Here is a 20,463-nt window from a genome sequence, read left to right as displayed (position 1 = left end):
TCTAGCCTTGTGTGTTTGACTTCTGTGAAAACTAAAGATAACACCTGATTTGATCCTAATGATTTTGGTAGCTATTAGTATACCTATTAGTAGCTGCTTGATCTTTGTTTCGAGGTATGCTTTCTCTGGCAGGCATTTGCTATCTGTAAGATACCTTTATTAAAAATCCAGTTTGCTTTCTTTTATCAACAGGACAGTCTCCAGGGTTATAAGACCCAGAATAAATTTTTAAATAAGGAGATTTTGGAACTTTCTGCTCTACGAAGAAATGCAGAAGCAAGAGAGAGAGAATGGCAGGCAAAGGTCAGACTCACAAAGCATGTTCTCATTTTGGTGATGTCTAAAGCAGTTTTCAAAAAGTCAGTTGTAAATCTTCTCCAGAAGCATAACTGTGTAACAGCAGTGAAACAGTTCAAATGTGTTAAAGTGACAGAATCAAGATTTACAGACAAAGCTTTCTGAGTGGATTCTTGAAAAATGTGGTGGTCTTGAAAACAGTGTTAAGAAGTGCATCATTTTAATAACTTATGCAAACAAGCACGTGCATTTCTAAAAACAGTAGCAGTATCTTCAATTTTGGCAGAAGCACAATACATATGAAAGAACATGATTGTGTTTGACGTGTTTCATTTTGGTGATACATCACCAAGTAGAGCTTTCTCCATCAGACCATGAAGGATCAATATGTTACAGTAAACATAACTTTGGAAGTCTGTTTCTGTAAAGCAGAATTTGAGTGCAGAGAAGCTGCATGTAAATGACAAAGTTTTCCATTGCCTAGAGCTAAGAGAGCATGCACGTGGCCATAGCTAAGGCAGGATACCTGTAGCTAAGGTTTGGTAGGATGTGCTTCTGTTTCTTGGGAAGCCATGACTGTTCTTGACTTAAAAGTTTCTAAGCAACATATAAACAAACAGAAGGAACTTATTTTAAAAGATATGTAGCACAAACTGAATTCCTGAAGACATGCCTTAAATACTACATGTTGTTTCCTGCAGTACACTAGCTTGGAAGCCAAACTCTGTCAGATAGAAAGTAAATACTTGATCTTGCTTCAAGAAGTGAAAACTCCTGTCTGCTCTGAGGAGCAGAGCCCTGCTCGTGAAGTTATCACCCAGTTACTGGAAGATGCCTTGAAAGCAGAAACCGGTGAACAGCCAGAACAAGCATTTTTCAAACCACACCTGGTCAGGTAATTTTACTAAAAGGAATGTTCATGAGGAGGAATGAAAATTATTTTGTGACCACGTTATTGTCATTTGTAGTAATAAAGGAAGTATTGTCATTGGCAGCTAGAGCATCTTGCACTTACATGGATCACATATTGTACCTCAGAAAATGGTTGCATCTTGACTAGTGGGCCTGATTCTAACGCTAAGGAACCGACGAGCAGGGGTGTATGTGCAGGATCTGGGACTTTGAACATATTTTCAGTCACAAATAAGAAGTTAATCTTTGAAATCCTTTTGGACACATAAATAAACTCTATTCTTAATTTGAGATGAGGTGTGAAATTTAGACTCGACCGTTGTATAGCTGCTGAAGGGATGGACTCATCTGGACTTGACCCTGTTCTTAAATCACTTAATCTGTGTAGTGCTACATATTGCAATATGGGAACAAAACTTTTTTAGTTTTGGATTTTAAAATACTAAATAAAAGATACACCTGAGAAAATATTCAAATAATAGCTGTTCATTAAAAGTTCTTAAAACTGGGGGGAGAGGTGTGAGAGGTATTATAAGCAAGTAACACTAGGGTAGGAATTTGGGAGTGTTGGGACTGCTGAACACATCTTTAGGAGCCGTTTTGTGTTTGTTTTTTGTTTTCTTTCCCTCCCTTTCAGTGAATATGATATATATGGTTTCCAGACGGTCCCAGAGGATGATGAGGAAGAGAAATTAGTAGCAAAATCTCGAGCTTTGGACCTGAGATCTCTTTCTCTCAGTGAAAATCGGGAGATTTCCACAGGGGTAAAATGGGAAAATTATCTTGCAAGTACAATGAATAGAGAGATGATGCGCTGTGCAGAACTGAAGAATCTTATTCGATCTGGAATTCCACACGAGCATCGCTCCAAGGTGTGGAAATGGTGTGTCAATCTCCACATTAAAAAATTCAAGGACAGCACTGTTCCCGAGTACTTCCAAACCTTGCTTCAAAGCGCCCTAGAAAAACAAAATCCTGCATCTAAACAGATCGAGTTGGATCTACTGAGAACTTTGCCAAACAACAAACATTATTCTTCTCCCACATCCGAAGGGATCCAGAAGCTGCGAAATGTGCTGCTGGCCTTTTCGTGGAGAAATCCTGATATCGGGTATTGCCAAGGGCTCAACAGGTAAGGATTTTGTGAACCTGAAGTTACCAGTGCGTGATGAAAGTACTCCTTAACTGTGCAGTTTCAAATCACATACATAGGAAGAGGCTTTTGGACAGCAGTTTCCTCTGTGATGTCTACGTTCATAATTTGCAATATTTTGAAAACTGATTACATTTTTTTTTAACAAAACAAAAAAAGAAGACTTTGATCCCAAAATTTGTAAAAATCAGAAAGAAAGAATCGAAAGAATTGGAACTGGGTATTAACTGATGGAAAATGTGCTACTTCAGTGTAGGATGTCTTCGGTTAAAGTTGCAGTAATCATTTTATGGACAATTCTGGTATTAGAAAGCTAAGAAATATTTGAAGCATAGTGTCATTGCAGTTGGCATTTGCTGAAATAGTTTCAGTACTTTGAAATCTGTAATGAGAGAAGGTGTTAACTGAAAAAGGTATGTTAGTCTAACACACTGCTGTTGTCCCCTTGGTATAACTCTACAGATGTTAGCTTGTGCACTGATTTGTTCCAGAATTAGGGTAGGAGACTTTTTATCTAGGGCAGCGTCGTTTGAGATTTGCACTGAGGAAGGGTTCAGACACACTACAGACCCAAAGGGAAGTATTTAAAAAGCTGCTCTCCCTACCCTAGGACTTGGTATTTCTTATTTATTTGCTTTATTTTGAAGGAAGTGTTTTCGAGTTGCAACATAGAGCTTTTAAGTCATTTCTCTGTTCGTCTGGTCTGCTTTGTTACTTCTTGTATAGCATTGCCCAAAAGTACTCGTGCATACTGTAGGACAGTGGATGCACTTGCTTTGTTTCTTCCCCTCTGCTTATTTAATTTATGGATGTTTCACGAAAGAGAAAGTAAGAAAAATAATTAAGCTCTTGGATATACTTAAAGAAGTTAAAAGCAAATTTCATAATAATTCCTTACTTGATTCTCTTAAGACTGGTAAGCGTGTGATGATGTTGTTAAGCTGTGTAACATCAGGAGCAATATGTATTGCAGTTCCTCTCACGTGCAGCAGTAACACAAGTTGACTTGGTAAAATACATTTGAGGTAATGTTTCATATTCAAACAACTATCAACTATCCATAACACAAGGCCTTACCATAGATTTCTTCTTTTCTGTCATAGTACTCACTGGAAACAGGAAACTAAGGATGCTGCTTTTCTTCAGTCCTTTTGTTCTCATTCTTCAGGAAATTCTTAGAAAAAGTTTAGGCTTGGAAAATTAAGTCTTAAGATGAAAATGTTATTTAAATTTAGCATGGTGGATATAAAGTAAACTTACTACAAATGATTGTTCTAAATTTTAAATCAGTTTTGTGTATGGAATGTAGGGACTACCTGTCTTTTCTTCTTCAGTAAGGAAATAAAGCCTAAGGACCAGAATAGAAGATTTAGGACTTCCAGACTTCTCATTACTTTGCTTTAGTTCTTGGAAAAAAGTTCTGTTCTGTTACTGAACTGAATAAAAGTGCTTGGCTTGGCTGAGAAGACATCTCCTTGCTTCATCTCACACTGCATTCATTTACGTCTGCTGAACAGAAGGAAAGGCTGTATTGTAGTTGTTGTTAATGGATTTTCTGGTGTTTATTATGATTTTCTCCAAATAAACTCTATTTTCAGATTGGTAGCAATTGCCCTTCTGTACCTGGAACAAGAGGATGCTTTTTGGTGTCTGGTAACAATAGTGGAAGTCTTTATGCCTCGCGATTATTATACTAAGACACTGCTGGGATCTCAGGTATGTCCTCTACCAAAATAACACCTGACTATAGACTGCTGCCAGTCAGAAGCTGCTCTAGAACTGTTTGGTGCCCCTTCTAGGGGAGATGTGATGAGTTGAAAAGTGAGTTCTAGGCACCAAGGGCAAGAGTTCCAAGTGTAGCATTGAAGTGACTGTACGGTAACTTGTTTGGAGCTCCTGTTTGTAGCCTGCTTTTTAGTTGTCAACTAAACTGATTGTTTCTTTCCTTAGAACTAGGGGGGAGTTGTGGGCTTTCTGAGAGATTTTGGGGGTGAGAGTACTGTGCAGTGTAGTACTGTGAGCAGCATGTACTGTAGTGCTCCTCTGCTTTCAGTTGGTGCTCTGAGTGTTGCTTCCTCCTTCCTCCATCTCTCCTCGCTTGTTCTCTGCTCTTGTGCTTATGTGCCAACACAGCAGTGGTGCTTTATGATAGGAACACAAGGTGTGTGAGGAATCCTCTGAGAGATGGGATGGATTAAGAAGCAAGAAGTTGCATCAGCAAGGGAAGTGTACATTGTGACAGCAGTGTATGGACTGGGTGGAAATAGCTTAGACAGTCCTGGTGCTCCTGTTGAGCTCTTGAAAAACTGACCCTGTGTTGAATCATGTGTATGTTGTTAAATATAGCATCAATAACATCATATCTGTCTACTCTTTTAGGTTGATCAGCGAGTGTTCAAGGATTTAATGAGTGAGAAACTTCCACGTCTGCATGCTCATTTTGAGCAGTACAAAGTTGACTATACTCTTATAACTTTCAACTGGTTTCTTGTGGTATTCGTGGACAGTGTGGTTAGTGACATCCTTTTCAAGATATGGGACTCATTCCTATATGAGGGACCAAAGGTGAGCTGAACCAGCTGGGTTTTTCAGTTGCTGTGTGGTGACAAGGTACTGTCCTGTTACCAAGAATAGGGTGTGAAAGATGGTGGTTTCATAGGAACCCTGTTGGTTACAATCACTGATAGGAAGAAGGGAGGAAATGTGCATACGTAGTCAAAATGCTTTTTTTCCTAAGTTTTGCAAGTTCAACTTGAGATACACAGAGGGATTCTAAATGCAGAGTTTTCCTTTGCCCACCTACTGCTTTTTACCACTGAGAAACAAAACCGTAGACAGTACTGGTTATCAGTTTATGGGGATTATGTGAAAATGGGAGTTTCTGTGAAAGCTGAAGGAGGAGTAAGTTGGAACTATTGAAAAGATGTAAAAATGAGTTGTAAGCAAGTGCTAATGATCAGGCTTTCTTTGCAGCAACTATTTGCTTTATTTCTGCAGACATCTAAATTACTGTTGACCAACAATGGCTGTCTGAGCTCCGAGCACAAGAGTGAGGTTGTAACAACTTTCACGTATTTTGTGCTTGTGGAATTGCATTGAAATAAAATCAGTGCAGGTAGATTGTGGGATTCAAACACAGTAATAGCACCAAGGCAGACGTTGGATACAGCAGCAGATATATCAAATAAGTAGACAAAAAATGCATGTTTCTTGCTTTTGACTTCATCTGAGTGTTCTAAGTTGCAGTTAGATACAGGGATTTGGGTTGAGTGTTTGTTCAAATAGGTTTGAAGCACCATGGCATTTTGTGAAGGCAGCCAAGCACAGGCTGATAGAGTCCCAAACTTAAGAAGTCTTTCTAGAATGAAGTAATGCTTTTTCACCTTAAGCTTAATTTGGTTGACAAACTGGTATCAACTTCTTCCGGCGTCAGTCCCCCTACACACTGTGAAAATGGCAGCTGTTAGATAATAGACAAGACTTAATTTTACCTGTGAAGTAACCTTATAGGTGTGTTTAGCAGTCTTTGGTCTACAAGTGAATTAGGAAATCAAAACTTCAGAGAGTTTGTATTACTGTGAACCCAGTGCTGTGTTTTGGTTGAACTCCAGAACAGCCTGTATTGGTTACAGCCTACTGACAGAAGTTCTTTGGCAGCTTTTGGAAATGAGGGATGGAATGGCAGGGAAGAGAGACTGGCAAGTATGGACAGTTAGTTCAAATGCAGGCTGTAGGAGAACACTTTTCTTTTGAGTTCATGATAGACAGCAATGAGAATGGGTTGTTTCAAATAACAGAATGCTCTCAATGTTCTCTTTGTTTTTATCAGGTAATATTCAGATTTGCCCTGGCATTTTTTAAGTACAAAGAAGAAGAAATCTTAAAATTGCAAGACTCAATGTCCATTTTCAAGTACCTTCGATATTTCACGCGTACCGTAGTTGATGCTAGGTGGGTAACTCACACCTGTGCAACCAAAAGGCTCGTGGTGGGGCATGGAGCAAGTTTGCTGTGTAATTTATTGATTTAATCTACCTCTTAATTTTGATACAGAGAACTGGAGAGGCAGCTAGTGACTAAGATTTCTCATGAGTAGTTGATCTTATTAAGGCAATGTGTGAATGACTGTTTCATGCTGCAAAAAAGGGAGGAGGCAAAATTAGAAGTGATGGAGGGTAGTCTTTTGGGGGAATGATTGTGATTACTTTGCCAGGTTAGGTATTGTTTAGCAGATGTGGCATGGTAGAAAAATTTAAGAAGCTCATATACAGGCAAAATGTCTCACCTTGCATAATGGACACAACTCAAGCCAGAAAATGTTGTTCAAAGGACGGGTTTTTATTTATTGTAAAAGTCTTCAAAAATATGAGCTGGGTTCTACCAGAACTAAATCAATTAAGAAGCACTAATGTGTAGGCTAATGCTATGTAACTTCAGCTAATTTTAAGCATGTAGTTTGAAGCAGAGATGAAATACAAGTTAAATACTCTGCTATATCTTGATCTTTTCATGGGATCTAAGGTGAATGTAAATGAGGGTTGAACATTTTTAGTTCCTGGTTTCAAGACTGCAGAGCAGCAGATTAAGATTGAAAAGTTATACTGGAACAGATTTGATGTCTGAAAGTATATTTGGCAATGGTATTGGTACAGACTGATTCTGAATTCCATCGGAAATTAGTATATTAGAATCTGACCTGTTTGTTTTTGCAGTAATAAATTCCATACATAATTAGGCTTATACTTGAACTCCTATTCCAAGAATTATTTACTGTTTGCTGGAGCTATTTTCTCAAGACAAATTGGAAAGGAGTAATTGTATTCTATCCTTAAGAATGGTTGCAGGGACTGATGCAGGGAAAATGTTCTCCACCTGGTTTAAATGGTGAAAGTCTGGATTAAGAACTGCTGCTTTCTCTGCTGGAACACCTGCAAGAAGTAGCACGGTGCTTTCTATGCTAGCATTCACCCTTTGGTGTGAAAAATGCTGAGCAATCACTGTACTCGGGCATTGGTGACTAGCAAAATGTTGACCATGATTCCAAATCTGGAAGTGACAAATATGTGCTTGGTTTTGGGAGGAGGGAGCATGTGCTCTTCTTTTTTTCTTAAGCAATAAATGAAACTGTTTGATTTTTTGTTTGTTGTTTTTTTTACCCTCTGGTATTTTAAGAATATGTGTATAATGTGTACTGTAGCAGCACCATGAGAAACGTAAGTTGGAAAAGGTGTGAGGAGGAGGAATCCGTGTTTAGATGCTTAATCAGAGCTTCAGATTTGGCTCTCCTTTCCTCGTACAACTATGTATAGCACTTAATGATATATCTCTCCTGTGTAAAATATGTGGTGTTAAAATATCTTATTGAAAGTATGTTTAATGTTGCTATGAGAGATCTCATTTTGGTATTACCAAGTTGAAGCAATCCTTCCCTGTTCTAATTTCTGGCAGATTCAGTGGCCATCAGAATTCAGTGCATCAGAAGTGTTTATGGTAGAAATACACTCCATGCCAGTCTGTAGATGTGTAACTTGGGATTTTAAGTTGTTTTTGAAAGTGTGGTTCTGTGGTGCCACCTAGGGGATACAAACCTGCTGAGCTGATTTGTATGACTTTATTGTAAAATAAGGCATGACTCAAACCACCTGGTTTCTTATTCTACCATTTCTTGTACAAGTTTTACAGCATCAGAATTCAAGCAGTACAGAAACATGTAGAATTGTGTGATACTGGGATGGACAAAAGAAGGTATGGTGGGCCTGAAATTCAGGAAGACTTCTATACGTAGAACTAATGGATGTTCTCAATGAGTTAGAACATCGTTTTGCATGGAGTTTCTAAGTTTAAGGTCTCTAAAGGAGAAAACTATGCACAAAAACTGTGACCATACTGAAGGTGACAGGGCATCACAGGCTGTGCATCTGCCGAGGTTTTCTACAACTGCATGTTGTTCCTTAGTGTGTTGAGAAGGCAGGCAAGCTGTTGAGTACGTTCTGTTCATAGATAGTGAGAAATAGTTCTTGCTTACTGAGAAATATATGCCTAGGGAGAGCTTACTCTTAAACTGTCCAAATTTTCTTAGTATTAAAGTTTTGCTGATGGTTAAATTAGAGCAAGTGAAATACCAGCTCCTCTTTTTTCCCTCAGTAAGTACTGAGACCTTGTTTATTTGCAGATCAACAGTAATAACCAAGTTAACTCTATTTGGACTGATGGGGCAGTTTGGTTAGTAGTTTTCTGGGACTGAATGATGGGGTGAGATGGCATGACACACAAAGAGGTGCACATTTTCATGTGGGGCTTGACTGACAGTAACTCAGAGATCTCTGCAGCAGCAAGAGTGACTCCTGAGATGTATCACAGTTTGGCTTAACCATGTTCTGTGCTATTATTGTTTTAATCTGTGCTGTCCCAGGCCTCATTAGATCTCCTTCGCTGTTTCTTTATCCTGGATAGCTTGAGAGCTGATTGTCCTGGGATTGAATGAGCTTTCCAGCCTATAATTGAGCGACAGGGTGTGCTATATATTCAGCCCAGACGATGAAGGTCTGATTAGCCAAGCTTACATTTGTTCAGTGTTATAATTGCTATAGAACTGCATAGAGTTTGCAGGTGGCTTTGAGAACTGATGAGCAGTTGAGAACACTTTACCACCTGAAGTAACTTTAAAACTGAATGCGTTCCCAAACTTTCTTTCAACACTGATAACATCTGAGATCTGTCAGGTATGTGAAGGAAACCAGAGATGGCAGTTATACGCTCAGTACAGACACAAGTGAAGTACAGAACTGATTTTAAAAGATTCTAAGTGTGAATGATTATCTTCTTACGTTGCGTGATCTTGCAGGAAGCTGACTGGCATCGCTTTTGGAGACCTGAATCCTTTTCCGTTACGTCAGATCAGGAACCGGAGGACCTATCACCTGGAGAAAGTGCGTCTGGAGCTCAATGAACTTGAAGCCATCCGTGAGGATTTCCTGCGTGAACGAGAGACCTGCGTAGAAAAAAGAGACCTTATTAGTGACGATGAGGAGGATAGTTGAAACTTCTCAACATAAACTTTTCTTTGGGATCCGTGACCCAAGTGAGTTAACGTCCAAAACTTGTTACTAATCCTATCAACCAGAATGTAAACTAATTGCTTTCGGAAATATGCAGGACAGATTTCCAAGCCCCAGCACTTTCAGAAACGTGTTGTTTTATGGAGGCCAAACACTTTTGTTTACGTTTATGTTCATGGAATTGTATGTAGGGCACTTACTGCATTTCTTCGTTTAGTCAAATAGCTGAATTCGCTGAAACTGTTGACAGTTGTTTTCCTGCAGCACACTTTTAGTTGTCTATATGTGAAACAATAGTAAGAAAAGTCTGCATGGTGTTTACTGTGTTCATTGCCAGGCTTCTGCATTTGTGTGATTGTAATCATGTTTTTTATAGCACAAGATCAATGTGTGAAGACATCTTATTTTTCAGCTTCAGGTTGGCTTAATAAATGGCTTTTATTTTTTTGTCCTTGGGCAAAAAAAAAGCCCATTTTTGGTCACAACTAGAAAAGAATGGCTTGAAGCATGAGAAGGACTTTTACGTTCCTTTATCTTTTACTGAAGTGACATGAAATGGATCATCCAACAGAAGACTTTAAGTACTTAAGTGTAAGATAAGTCCTTATTTGTCATTGAATGTTCGATGTATACTACTACAGATATCAAATATCGTGTATGCTTTTCTGAGCAGATGTGTTGCTGAAGATCAACGTTATTACAAAAGATTTAGTTGAACAAATTCTGTTCAGTTTGATTTCTATTCTCTTTTTTCTGGTTGTTATCTCTCAAAAAAACAAAGCCACGGCCAAAACCATATTGGGGAAGAAGAACAGAGCTTTCTGCAGGAGTATCTTTTAATACTGAATTAGCATTTTTTTTCCTTATTTTGAATTTAAATCATTCTATTTAGGTCTTAAAGTAGGACAGAGTCATGATCTTTAAAAAGAGACACAGCATTCTTTCTGCTGGAGCATATAACTAACCTGTAATAGATGGCATTCAAAAAACAAGTGTTAATCAAAGAACCCTCAAGGCCACAGCACGCATGTACAAATTTAAGACCTTTTTCCAGCAGAAAGATGCAATGTTTTCTTAATCTGCTCTGGTTTTCTGTGAGCGTTGTGTGCTCATGCTTTCAGACAGCTCTTAGGAAGGACTTGGAGCATCTGTGAAAATGTGACTAGAGAATTCTTTGTCATTTCATCGCTAGCTGTATTCTTAAACAGTTCTGACAGTGAGGTAGAGTTCCTGTTTAGGTGTGTGGATTTTTCTGGTGTGTTTTGTTGTTTGTTTTTTAATTGGCTTTTCTCTGTGCTCCTGCAGTGCTCTTTCTTGAGCTGTTGAATCTTAGTAATGTTAGATTGGCTCAGGATAGACTGTGATAAAACTAACGTTCAAACACTAGTCAGCAAATTGCTCAGCTCTGGGAAGGAGTGGTTAATTGGCAAAACAAACCAAAAACCAGTGGACAGGAGCAGTCCAGTGCATGAAGCTTCTGCTTCATCTCTTTCAGTTTCCTGAGAGCAGGTGGGATTTCTCTGGCAGGTGTCCTCTTGTAATGATTCTAAAAAGTTTAACGTGTTTGGGGAGAAATCTTGCATCTGTTTCACAGCACTTTTTTTTTTTTTTCCTTGTGAATGTATTTGTAGCCTTCTCTAAACATATTATTAGTCAGTTTATCTGGGAGGGAAATATTTAATCAACAAGGTGAACGTAACTTGCAGGTTTTACTCTGACAGTTAATGTATGCCTCTTCCTACATAACTTCACATTAGCCAGCAAGGTTAATTGCCAGTGAGGGCACGTGGTGGAATCATCTTGACTTGTATGTCATGTGTCTTCTAAAATGACCCCTACCTTGTCTTGTCTATTGTAAGGGGTAGGTTTTCTTTTTTCCTAGTTACTCTTGGTTGTTTACTTGAATTTGTTAGGCAGGGTTTTTTCATATTATTATTGCATGTACTGTATTCTTTTTACTTACAGTCAGTATTTGAATAGAAAAACGGGACCAGCTTTTCTAATTTTCTACTTATACTGTTTTTGGAAAGAGCTGGTCTCTAAATGAGTCTGTAATGTCCAGTATTTTTTTTCTCTTTTCATCTTATTTTTGTGTGTTAAATGAAACCTTTTCTAAGCTGAAGATCTTCCTTCTAGTGGCAACAGTTGAAATGCGGAGGTGAAGACTTTAGATGTGTGTCTGCACTAGGAACTGGTTCTATGGCTTAAGACATTTTCATGCAGAATTCATTGAAGTCTTTGGGCTGCAAAGCTAAAACTAACTGTAGGGAACTGTTCAGGAGGTTCTGCAGATGACAAAACGTGACCTGCAATATTGCAGGGCCTCTTCTTTTTTACATTTGTGCTGAACTGTAAATTGTATTATTGTGATTCTTTATACAAATTGTTAATGGGTTGTATGGTGGAACAAAGTAGCTCTGTTTCTTATTCCCTTATGTGAATCTCCTACCTGAATGATGCAAATGATGCAAATTATGTTGTCCCTGGGTATTTTGTTAGTTATTGAAATGAGTTGGTGTTCATTTACTGAAGTGCCAAGCAAGTTCATTTGGTTAAGAATACTTAGTTAAAATGTAAAAAAAAAATATTGAAAGAGGCATCTGAGCAATGAGTGCTAGAAGTCCACGTAGAACAGAAAAGCAATGCACATAGCAGGAAGCTTACCTTGCTGTTACAGATGACTTCAGGCAAATGCTAGTTTTCTAGCGGTGCTTAATCTGGCAGCTTTGAGCAGTAGCTACAGTTGGGGCTACACAAAATACACAACCAGTATTTGAACCAAATGAACAGAGCAGAAGCACAGTGAGACCTGTCAGCCTGCAGAAGCTGAGCTGTGTAGATATGAAGCGTTCACAACAGGGGAGAAATCTTCCAAAACAGTCTGAGGATTTAACATTCCTAGCAGCCACTTAGGAAGTGGACTTGTTAATGCAAATAAAGACTGTAGAGGATGTGTTTTTGTTGGTTTTTTTTTTGTTGTTTTTTTTTTAATTGAAGATCATGCACTTCTGTGCATTGAGTTTCTTATCCATGATTCCCAGTATGTTATGTAAACCAAACTGCTCATTTACATACTGTGGAATATTTCTCCATCTTTGTATGCTTATATGTGACTCTCCAGTGAAACTTCTGATTACTTGTTTAAAAATGTTCTGTTACCTTCTGTTAAATAGCCAGAATGTTGGTGCACAATACCTCTAGCTGTTAAGACTGCACAGTATTTCAGCTTTACCTGCATATGTGTCTATCATCAGCTGTTACCAGATTATTTTTTTACCAGGTATGTAATCAATAGAGTATTTGGTTGCCCTTTAGGTGTCTTTTGTGACAGATTCTTCTCTTGCCCTCAATCTTTGTAAACATGGTGAGATATTTCAGCAGAAAGGGAAATATTTTTGTTCGTTACAGCATCAAGAATGAATGAATTGTCCTAAATTTGATAAATTGAGTTGTATGTTCAGTCATACTAAGGGGAGAAATGAGTGTTGAATCACTCTGATGAAACTGCATAGCTGTTTTGGTGAACCTTTCCTGAAGTGCCATGTTGAAAATTACGCGGTACAAGAAATCTGAATCACAAAACATGAGTGATGTTATTTTCATAAAGATTGATGTAAAATAAATAAATAGTTTACTTTGCATTACAGCTTGTTCTAGTTCTTCTTTCTTTCCTCTGACAGATGAAAATAATTGCAGGTGCCATTCGGAACAAATCCCAAGCAAGGCTTTTTGTCTGATAACGTGATTTCAGAGAATCTCTGTAGAGAAACAAGAAGATACTGCATGCAGGTGATGCTGACTGGGTGCATTTGTGATTGGTGCCCTTGGTTTCTGTGGGAAAGTGTTGGGGGGAGAGGGGAGATGAAATTTTCATGAGCGCTTACAGGGAACAGACTTTCTAAGAAATCTGAGTATTTGTATGCTATCTCCTGACACAGCCTCTTTAGCAGAATGTCAGTTCCTATCTTACTAAAGCTTTCAGTTGCTGAGTGTGTAATTTCAGCTGTCTTGAAAAATGGGAAATAAGACTTGGGATATTATTTTTAACTGCATGCTGAAAGAGATCTTCCATATTAGAAGTGAATAGTCCATGTAGTTCTCTATCTCTTCTACAGGCAAGTTACAAGTAGATATTGGCACAGCTGGAAATCTAAGGATTTCAAAGCAGGATAGAGTGGCAGCTGAGGCAGAACATGACTGGCCTAAGGACCTCTTGTCCTCTGTACTGAAGGTTTGAGTCTGAGGAATAAAGAAAAAATTCTGCATGGGGAACAAGATCTCACTTGGACACTTAATGCAACATACTCGTGTTAAATATGTTGTACAGGCAGCTGTTAAAGAACAGCTGAGGCTCCTGTTTCCTCCTTGGAGCTGAGTTAACACATTTGTTCTCGACAGAATTGCAACAAAGATGTGAGTCCAGATGATGGATGTAGCTGCTAAATGTTGCTAAATATCTTATTGCTAACGAATTCATTTAGAAAGGATAAACACAGTTGATCTACTCTGTGAGTCCATATATGCAGAATCTCACCCTCTGTTCTGAGCCCCTCAGAGGTGCAGAGAACATGCTGAAGTCTGCTGGTGCTGTATTACAGTCTATCAGGTGTTCATGCTGGGGGAGTTCCAGGAGTGCTAAACATAGCTTCCTTATCTTCAGCTCCTTGACCTCACTGGAAGCAGAATCCAAGTAGCACTGATGCTTGAAGATTTCCCACACATGAAGGCCACGAAATATCTTCATTCAGATAATGAAAAGGAAGGGTGTGCTCTGCCTTGGAAGCTTTCCCCCTGCAAAAGAAGGCAAAAGGTTCAGTCGCAAAGAAGTTAATAGAGTGGTGTTTTCTGTTGTGATATAATGCTGTAGAAGCCATACTCCTTTCCAATTATGAATTTTTAACTGATGGCCAACTCTGCTCTGTCAACATGACTAGGTTTTCAAAGAAAGGATTAGACTAGAGAGCAAAACTCAGCACTAAATGATAACCATGAAATTTAAAAAAAAAAAAAAAGATAAAAAACAGCAACCACCAGCTATTTAATAAGAAGACTGGCTGTTCTTTACCCTACATGATTCTCGGGTTTTACAGAGAAGTGAATAGGTAATTTAAACGTTGAGTACTACAATACAGATGGGAAAATCCGGGGACTTTGGCCTTAATTCAGATGCCCAGTCTTGAACGACTGCATCCTGCCAGTGTGTTTCAAGCAGGGAGTACTTTATGTAAGTATAAAGCAGTTTCATGTTTTTTTCAGTGAGTTGCAACTAAGACTTCCTGTTTGAGCTGATAAACTGACTCAGTGATGTCTTCAGGTGCCATGATTTGTGTTTAAATTGTGAAGTAGGCTATTGAGCTGTGTTTATAAATGTAGGTGGTGGTTTTTGGTATTTACACGTGAAAATTCCCCTCGGAAACTTAAGGTATGAGCTTCCTTCTCTATCGCTTGTGGAAGAGGACTGGTGAGCAGACACTGCACCATTTGTCTGCAGTGTTCAGTGACTTACCGGGTTGCTTGCGTTGCCTGCTTTGAAAGCTACAGCTTTCAATTTTCCTTCTTACTCTTTTGCCTTGATTGCCAGAAACATTGCAAAGAAATCCGAGTTAAAATATTCTAAAGGTGTCTGAACAACTTCTAAGAGCAGTTTCTTATTTGTACAGAACCTGTGTTTTTGGCATGTAAACCCCACGGATGTAGTATTGTGAAGGAGATTCAGTATGCCTTTGTGTTTTTGGAGACTTCGTAGGGCTAATGAGTAGAAACTAAATTGAAATGAGGATTATTCAGGGTGTAGAGACTTGAAAAGTGCCTTTCACCTGTCAGAATGATTTGTGTCCTTTCTTGTGTGCCCCTTTCTCTGAGAATTTTGTAGAAGTATTGATGTAACTTTAATGTAATCATATCACATTGTGGAACTAAAGATGAGGAATTAAGGTTATTCTATTTCTGTTTATGAATTCTACTGGTGGCCTTTGAAATCTCTACCATTTCCTATCCTCCACCCTCTCAGTTATCAGATACAGCCACTAATTTTTTGAGTTGGGAGAGCTGGGTGGAACTGCTGGGCAGGAGCACAGTTGAGTCCGGTTTGCTTCAAGCAGATCTGAAGCAGAGTTTCTTTTTCTCTCTGATGATTAAAAGCATTGCCTTTAGGCTCTTGCCTAGTATAAAATTATTTTGAAATACGTTTTAGTAGTTTGTTATAATGGAAACAGCCTGCTTGCTTCTGCATAATTTCCTATTGCTTTATTTTATCTTTACTGCATGCAAAATTGAAAGTGAAGGCAGCATAGCATTTATATTCACTTAAGTTGTGAACAATGCCACATCAGTCTTCATTAACAAATGTTGGATATTAACCTGCCCAAGAGAAACTTAAGGAAACCGTACAGTATTTATCACAGTTACTGCCTGCCACATAGGGGAAAAAATCTAGTTTTACTGGTCTGGGGAACGTCTTTAGGAGTAAACAAATGAAGGATGTAATTCTTGTTAGTCCACATTTGGTCCAGGTCAACTTGGGAAAAGTACAGCACATTTTTTTGCAGTAGTGCTCACTCATCTGTTTTGAGATCCACAGTGAGGACTGAGACCCATGCTGTCCCTTGAAATAACAGGAGATTGCACTGGGCATTGTTGAGTTGCAGGCCACATGGTAAATAATGTAAGCTTCTATGTAGGCTGCTCTGAAAGTAATGCCTTCTATTTTTTTTCCATGGAAACTACAACAGATACCATGAGCACAACAGCACTGTTTGCTAGAACTAATTCTCACACGACGCTGTTTTTCAGCAGCATTGCCACCCTTAGCTGTGCATTTTTGCCAGCGATGAGCAAGACCCTGCATGCCATGCTTGTAAAAATAGATAAATGAATGAATTTCATGGTGTGACAGCTGTGTATGGCCTTCCTGAACACGGCTTGTTTGCACGTGGCTGCTGCAATGCACCACCCCCAGCTCCCTGCGCACACATCCACTCTGCTCTCCATAAGCAGTCGGGCAGTGGCAGTGAATATCAGTGGTGCCGCTTTTTTTCTGTGAGGAGGAATTCCATGACACGCCTTTTCTTCAGCCGCACTTCCGCATCGCACGCCTTCTGTCTGCGTGCCCTTCTGCCCCTGTCTGCCTCAGTGCAACAGCGCGGGGTGGAATGTCGGTGGGAAGGTGCAGCCTGTACTGCCGTACCGTCAATATTTGCCTCCGTACAAAACGGGAGGCATTATTTTCAGAGTAGCCCCTGTATTTGGGCTTGCACAGCCTATAGAACGAAGCTCGTATGAATGAACTGTGTCTCTAATGGATTCACCACCTCAGCCTTCTTTCCTTCAAATCGGTTTATTTTGCATTGCTTTCTCGTATCCCGAACCTACTAAAGCAGAAGAGCCCAAGCAGTCTGTATGAGATGGAACACGGCAGCCGGCCACCATCAGTTCTTCCCTCTCCCTGTGCCGGTGGAGGTGGGAGCGGCTCTCGCTGCCCACCAGGGGGCGCCACGACACCCTGCGGCAGCGCGCTGCCCGCGCCCCTCCCCTCCCGCCCCGTCCCGCACGCCCAGGGGCGAGGCCCCGCGGCTGCTCCCGGTGAGCGGCGCCGCCCCTCAGCCCCCGCCTCAGCCCCGCGGACCTGCGCGCGCGGTGGCGGCCGAGGATCCCCGGCGGTAAGTGGGCGCTGCGCTCCGGAGCCCCGCGGGTCTCCCCGTCCCTCCCCCTGCGATGTTCCCGCTCTGCTGTTCGGGGTGCCACGCTGGGGAGCTCGGCTTTAACCCTCCCTTAGGGAATGTGGGGTGGATCCGGTAGTTTGCCAACTTTTCTGTGCCCTTCATCTTTGCGTGCAGAAGAACGGCCCGTCCGGACCGCGCTTCGGGGCAGCGACGTAACTTGTGTGAAGCCGTTAATCCTTCGGGCGCCCGAGGGGCGGGCGCGGCGGGCTTCCCCCGTCCGGCTGTGGCACCGAGCTCAGCGCTCGGGCACGCGGGGATCGCTTGGACGCGGTGCTGCCCGCGCCTGCAGGTCTGACAGGAGAACAGCAGGCGCGAGGCAGGGGTTGTGGTATCGAGCGCTGTTCCTTTGCTGCTCTCTGAGTTCTTTCAGCTGAAGGATGAGAAAAATGAAGAAAACTCTGTGGGGATGAGAAGGGTGAAAGAGGAAAAGCCATCAGTGCTGATCAGTATCTGCTTAGTTTTAGCATAAAGCACCGCGTCAGTTCATTCTATTAATTCAGTCGCTGGTTTGGGCAGTTCTGAAGCGCTGCGGTCTCTTCATAGTACTGAGAGTGTAAGGGAAGTTGTCTCGCTGTGCTCAGCTCTGATGCCTGCTTTGGGTTTTGCTTCGCTGTAACTGTTTTGCAGCATAAACTGTGCCTCAGGGGATGCGTGGAGTCTGGCCAATGATCTGTGGTTCAACTCTTCCCTCGTGGAGAACTGCTCGGCCAGGGGGCTGGAGGAGGCTGCTTAGGAGAAAGGTGCAGAGCTGTTGATGCCAAATCCTCTCTTATTCTATGATGGGCGGACGTTTATCACACAGTCACTGTGTACAAACCAGTCATCCGTTGTCAAACTGTTGATGGCAGGCTTCATAATTTACCTACAGAAGGAAACCTTTATCCCGCTCCCCTTGAGGTGTATTTGCTGCTTTCTTCATTTCCTTTCCCCGCAGGGAACTGCAGTGGGGCAGGAACACCTACATATGGGACGTGTAGTGGTAGAAAAGAACGTATTTCAATCCATGCTTTGGTCCTTTGGTAAACCACGATTTCCTGGGGCAAATGAGCTCTGATATTATGGTATGAGGGAACTTAGGAGCATGAAGTGAACTGGCAGTAAATGTTCCTAGTGCAGAAACTGGAACGCTGGGAGCTCTGTGTTCTGTTTCTGGTTGCACGGCTGTAGGAAATTGTGTGGTATTATTAATGCTTTGCCACCTCTTCATGTTTGGGATGTGTACAAGGTGAAACTGTGCTCCAAAGAATCATTGTGGAAACGCAGCAAGTAATAGGAATGCCCAGTAGATGCTTTTGTATTGAAGTGCTCAGCACTAGAGCCACAAGAAAGGAGCCGTGCCCCAGCATGGGATGGCTGGGGAGACGTGGTGTATTCTGTGAAAGTGCAGACCTGTGTGTACATCCCCTGCTCTGGTCACAGGTCAAGCCTCCCGAGGAAACCACTGTGTAAGTAAAGAAGTTTGGGCCCTCCTTCCTCCTTTGCTCCATGTTTGCAATGGAGTCCAGCAAAAGCTTTGTAGTTTAAGCCTTGAAATGTGACACTGTCTTGGTTTCCTAAGGTCAGTGTGCAACACCTGGGAAGGATTGTGTTTATGACTGTGTAGGGAATTTTTATTTTGGTTGAAATTTAAGTGCATAAAGGTGATCTTTCATTATCTTACCCTCCTTGTGCAGTGTACAATTGTCTCAGGTCATCTAGCGTACAGTCTATTTTGGATGCCTGCTAACTGCAGCTGCTGGGTGACAGCCAGGGGGAGAAACCCACAGAAGAGAGGACGGTGGAAGGCAGTAAGTCTGTCTCCTAGGACAATGGCTGTGGTTGGTTTTTAGATTTTTTTTTAATAGGTGTGTTTGAATTAATGTCGTTTAGCCACGTACCTTGAATTCTAATGAAGGGAGTAGGCCATCTGAGTAAATCCCTTTGGGCGAGTCTTAGTACTATCTCTTAATATGTGAGTATTTTCCTCTGCTAGACTTTCTCGTGGGTTCAGAACTTGATCTTGCAAATCAGGATGAGCAAAAGGTTTAGGGTTTTTGGCACAGCTTGGCTTTGTCCTTTGTTTGCTTTTTTTGAAGTCTGAGTGTTAAGTTTGCTCCAACACTTCAAAAAATGCTGCTCTGAACAACTGCGAACAAGATTATATAAACTTCAGATGGAACCAGTAACTTACAGGTATCCCAATTATGATAAATGCCACTGTAGCATTGATTTACTGTGGTTTCAAGTCTTAAGCACAACTGGTCAACGGGCTTACTTTGAAATTATGAAGGATTGCTTCAGAAATACTGCAGTTTTAATTTACAAAGCAGAATTTGAATTATTTATTTAGACAAAGAGGAAAGAGGCATTTTTATCCCAGGCTTTGGGAAGAGGAAGGGAAATAATGAGCAAAGCAGCAGCATGTTTTATTTGTTTTCATCTTGCAACACTCTGAAAATAGAGCAAAAGTATGGATTGCCTAAAAGATGTCTCAGAAAATGTGGGGATCAAAAGTGGAAGTGAGAAACATCCCTGAAATGTGACTGGTCCAGGCTCACCAGTGGAAGTGTGGGTTTGCACAGAACTGTGCTGTGGTTATGCTGGCCTTTACTGTCACAGCTTGTGCAGTTTCTACCATTTGCCTTAGGTAACTGAATGAGAGAGAGCATAATTAGAGCAAAGTTAAAGGAAGATTTTGAAGCAGTGGTTTGGAGAGATTTGTTAAGGAGAAAGCAATAGGCCTCACGGTCTGCAGCTGAGCCATCACATGTGTGGTGGAGACTTCCAGCAAGGCTGCTGCTGAGGGCATGGAAGGTATTGCTAGGAGCACTCTGTGCCTCCCCTTTATGAGGTTACTGCATGTATCCTTCATGCAGTGAAAATGGTAACTTCTTCCAAAGCATGGCCAAAGTGGATGTGTGCTGGTCCAGTGTCAGATGAATGTCAGTCATGTCACATCACGTGCACTGTCCCACGATGTGTGCAGGCATGCACCCTTCACAAGGAGAGCTGAAGTACTTGCCGTTGTCTGATAAGAGTGATGCTGTGGTCCCTTTGGGGAAAGGAGTGGCTCTCGCTGGAATACTGCACGTGCCCTGGGTCTTCCTCCCTGCTGTGGGGAAAAAGCATTGATAAGGGCAGGCTACAGGCTGGGTATGGGCTGTCAGGAGCTCCCCATGAATATGGGGATGAATGGGTTGTGTACTAGAAAGGGGTGAATAGAAATGAACGCTCATCGAGCTCCCCCTGTGGAAATGTCAATCCAGAAGGACACACGGACATGCCCAGCGTATGGGAGCCAATAAGAAGCTGCACAAAATGGTGCTGGAGGATGGAGGCAGGT

General features: G+C 41.1%; 2 protein-coding genes across 9 annotated transcripts in view; both read left to right on the top strand.

Annotated features, from left to right (window-relative positions):
- TBC1D2B (TBC1 domain family member 2B) overlaps window positions 1–14,580 on the top strand; it is a 30,968-nt gene extending 16,388 nt beyond the window's left edge. The window contains exons 7-15 of one of the 2 annotated variants that reach the window (XR_006169876.1): window positions 193–303; window positions 999–1,192; window positions 1,847–2,341; window positions 3,961–4,078; window positions 4,742–4,927; window positions 6,192–6,313; window positions 9,207–9,443; window positions 13,101–13,209; window positions 13,536–14,580. Coding sequence is in view for 1 of the 2 variants with exons in the window: in XM_042824480.1 (XP_042680414.1) it covers window positions 193–303; window positions 999–1,192; window positions 1,847–2,341; window positions 3,961–4,078; window positions 4,742–4,927; window positions 6,192–6,313; window positions 9,207–9,402 (1,422 nt within the window). In the remaining variant the exon portion in view is untranslated. Of the gene's footprint in view, window positions 1–192; window positions 304–998; window positions 1,193–1,846; window positions 2,342–3,960; window positions 4,079–4,741; window positions 4,928–6,191; window positions 6,314–9,206; window positions 13,065–13,100; window positions 13,210–13,535 lie in introns of those variants that run through there. The other variant, XM_042824480.1, reaches the window with a different exon arrangement.
- A 2,431-nt stretch (window positions 14,581–17,011) lies between these two features.
- The window catches only part of DAPK2 (death associated protein kinase 2), a 45,751-nt gene continuing 42,299 nt past the window's right edge, over window positions 17,012–20,463 (top strand). Inside the window, exons 1-3 of one of the 7 annotated variants that reach the window (XM_042824614.1) lie at window positions 17,368–17,881; window positions 18,815–19,313; window positions 20,387–20,461. In XM_042824614.1, the coding sequence (XP_042680548.1) occupies window positions 19,294–19,313; window positions 20,387–20,461 (95 nt within the window). In that variant the 5' untranslated portion in view covers window positions 17,368–17,881; window positions 18,815–19,293. Of the gene's footprint in view, window positions 17,079–17,356; window positions 20,462–20,463 lie in introns of those variants that run through there. The other 6 variants (XM_042824613.1, XM_042824612.1, XM_042824615.1 and 3 more) reach the window with 6 other exon arrangements.

Source organism: Centrocercus urophasianus, unplaced genomic scaffold (genome assembly GCF_019232065.1).
Source record: "Centrocercus urophasianus isolate 14NV4802_14NV808 unplaced genomic scaffold, USGS_Curo_1.0 seq_23, whole genome shotgun sequence".
NCBI classification, from domain to species: domain Eukaryota; kingdom Metazoa; phylum Chordata; class Aves; order Galliformes; family Phasianidae; genus Centrocercus; species Centrocercus urophasianus.
Note: the sequence above shows the minus strand (reverse complement) of the source record. Positions and strands in the feature narration are given on the sequence as shown.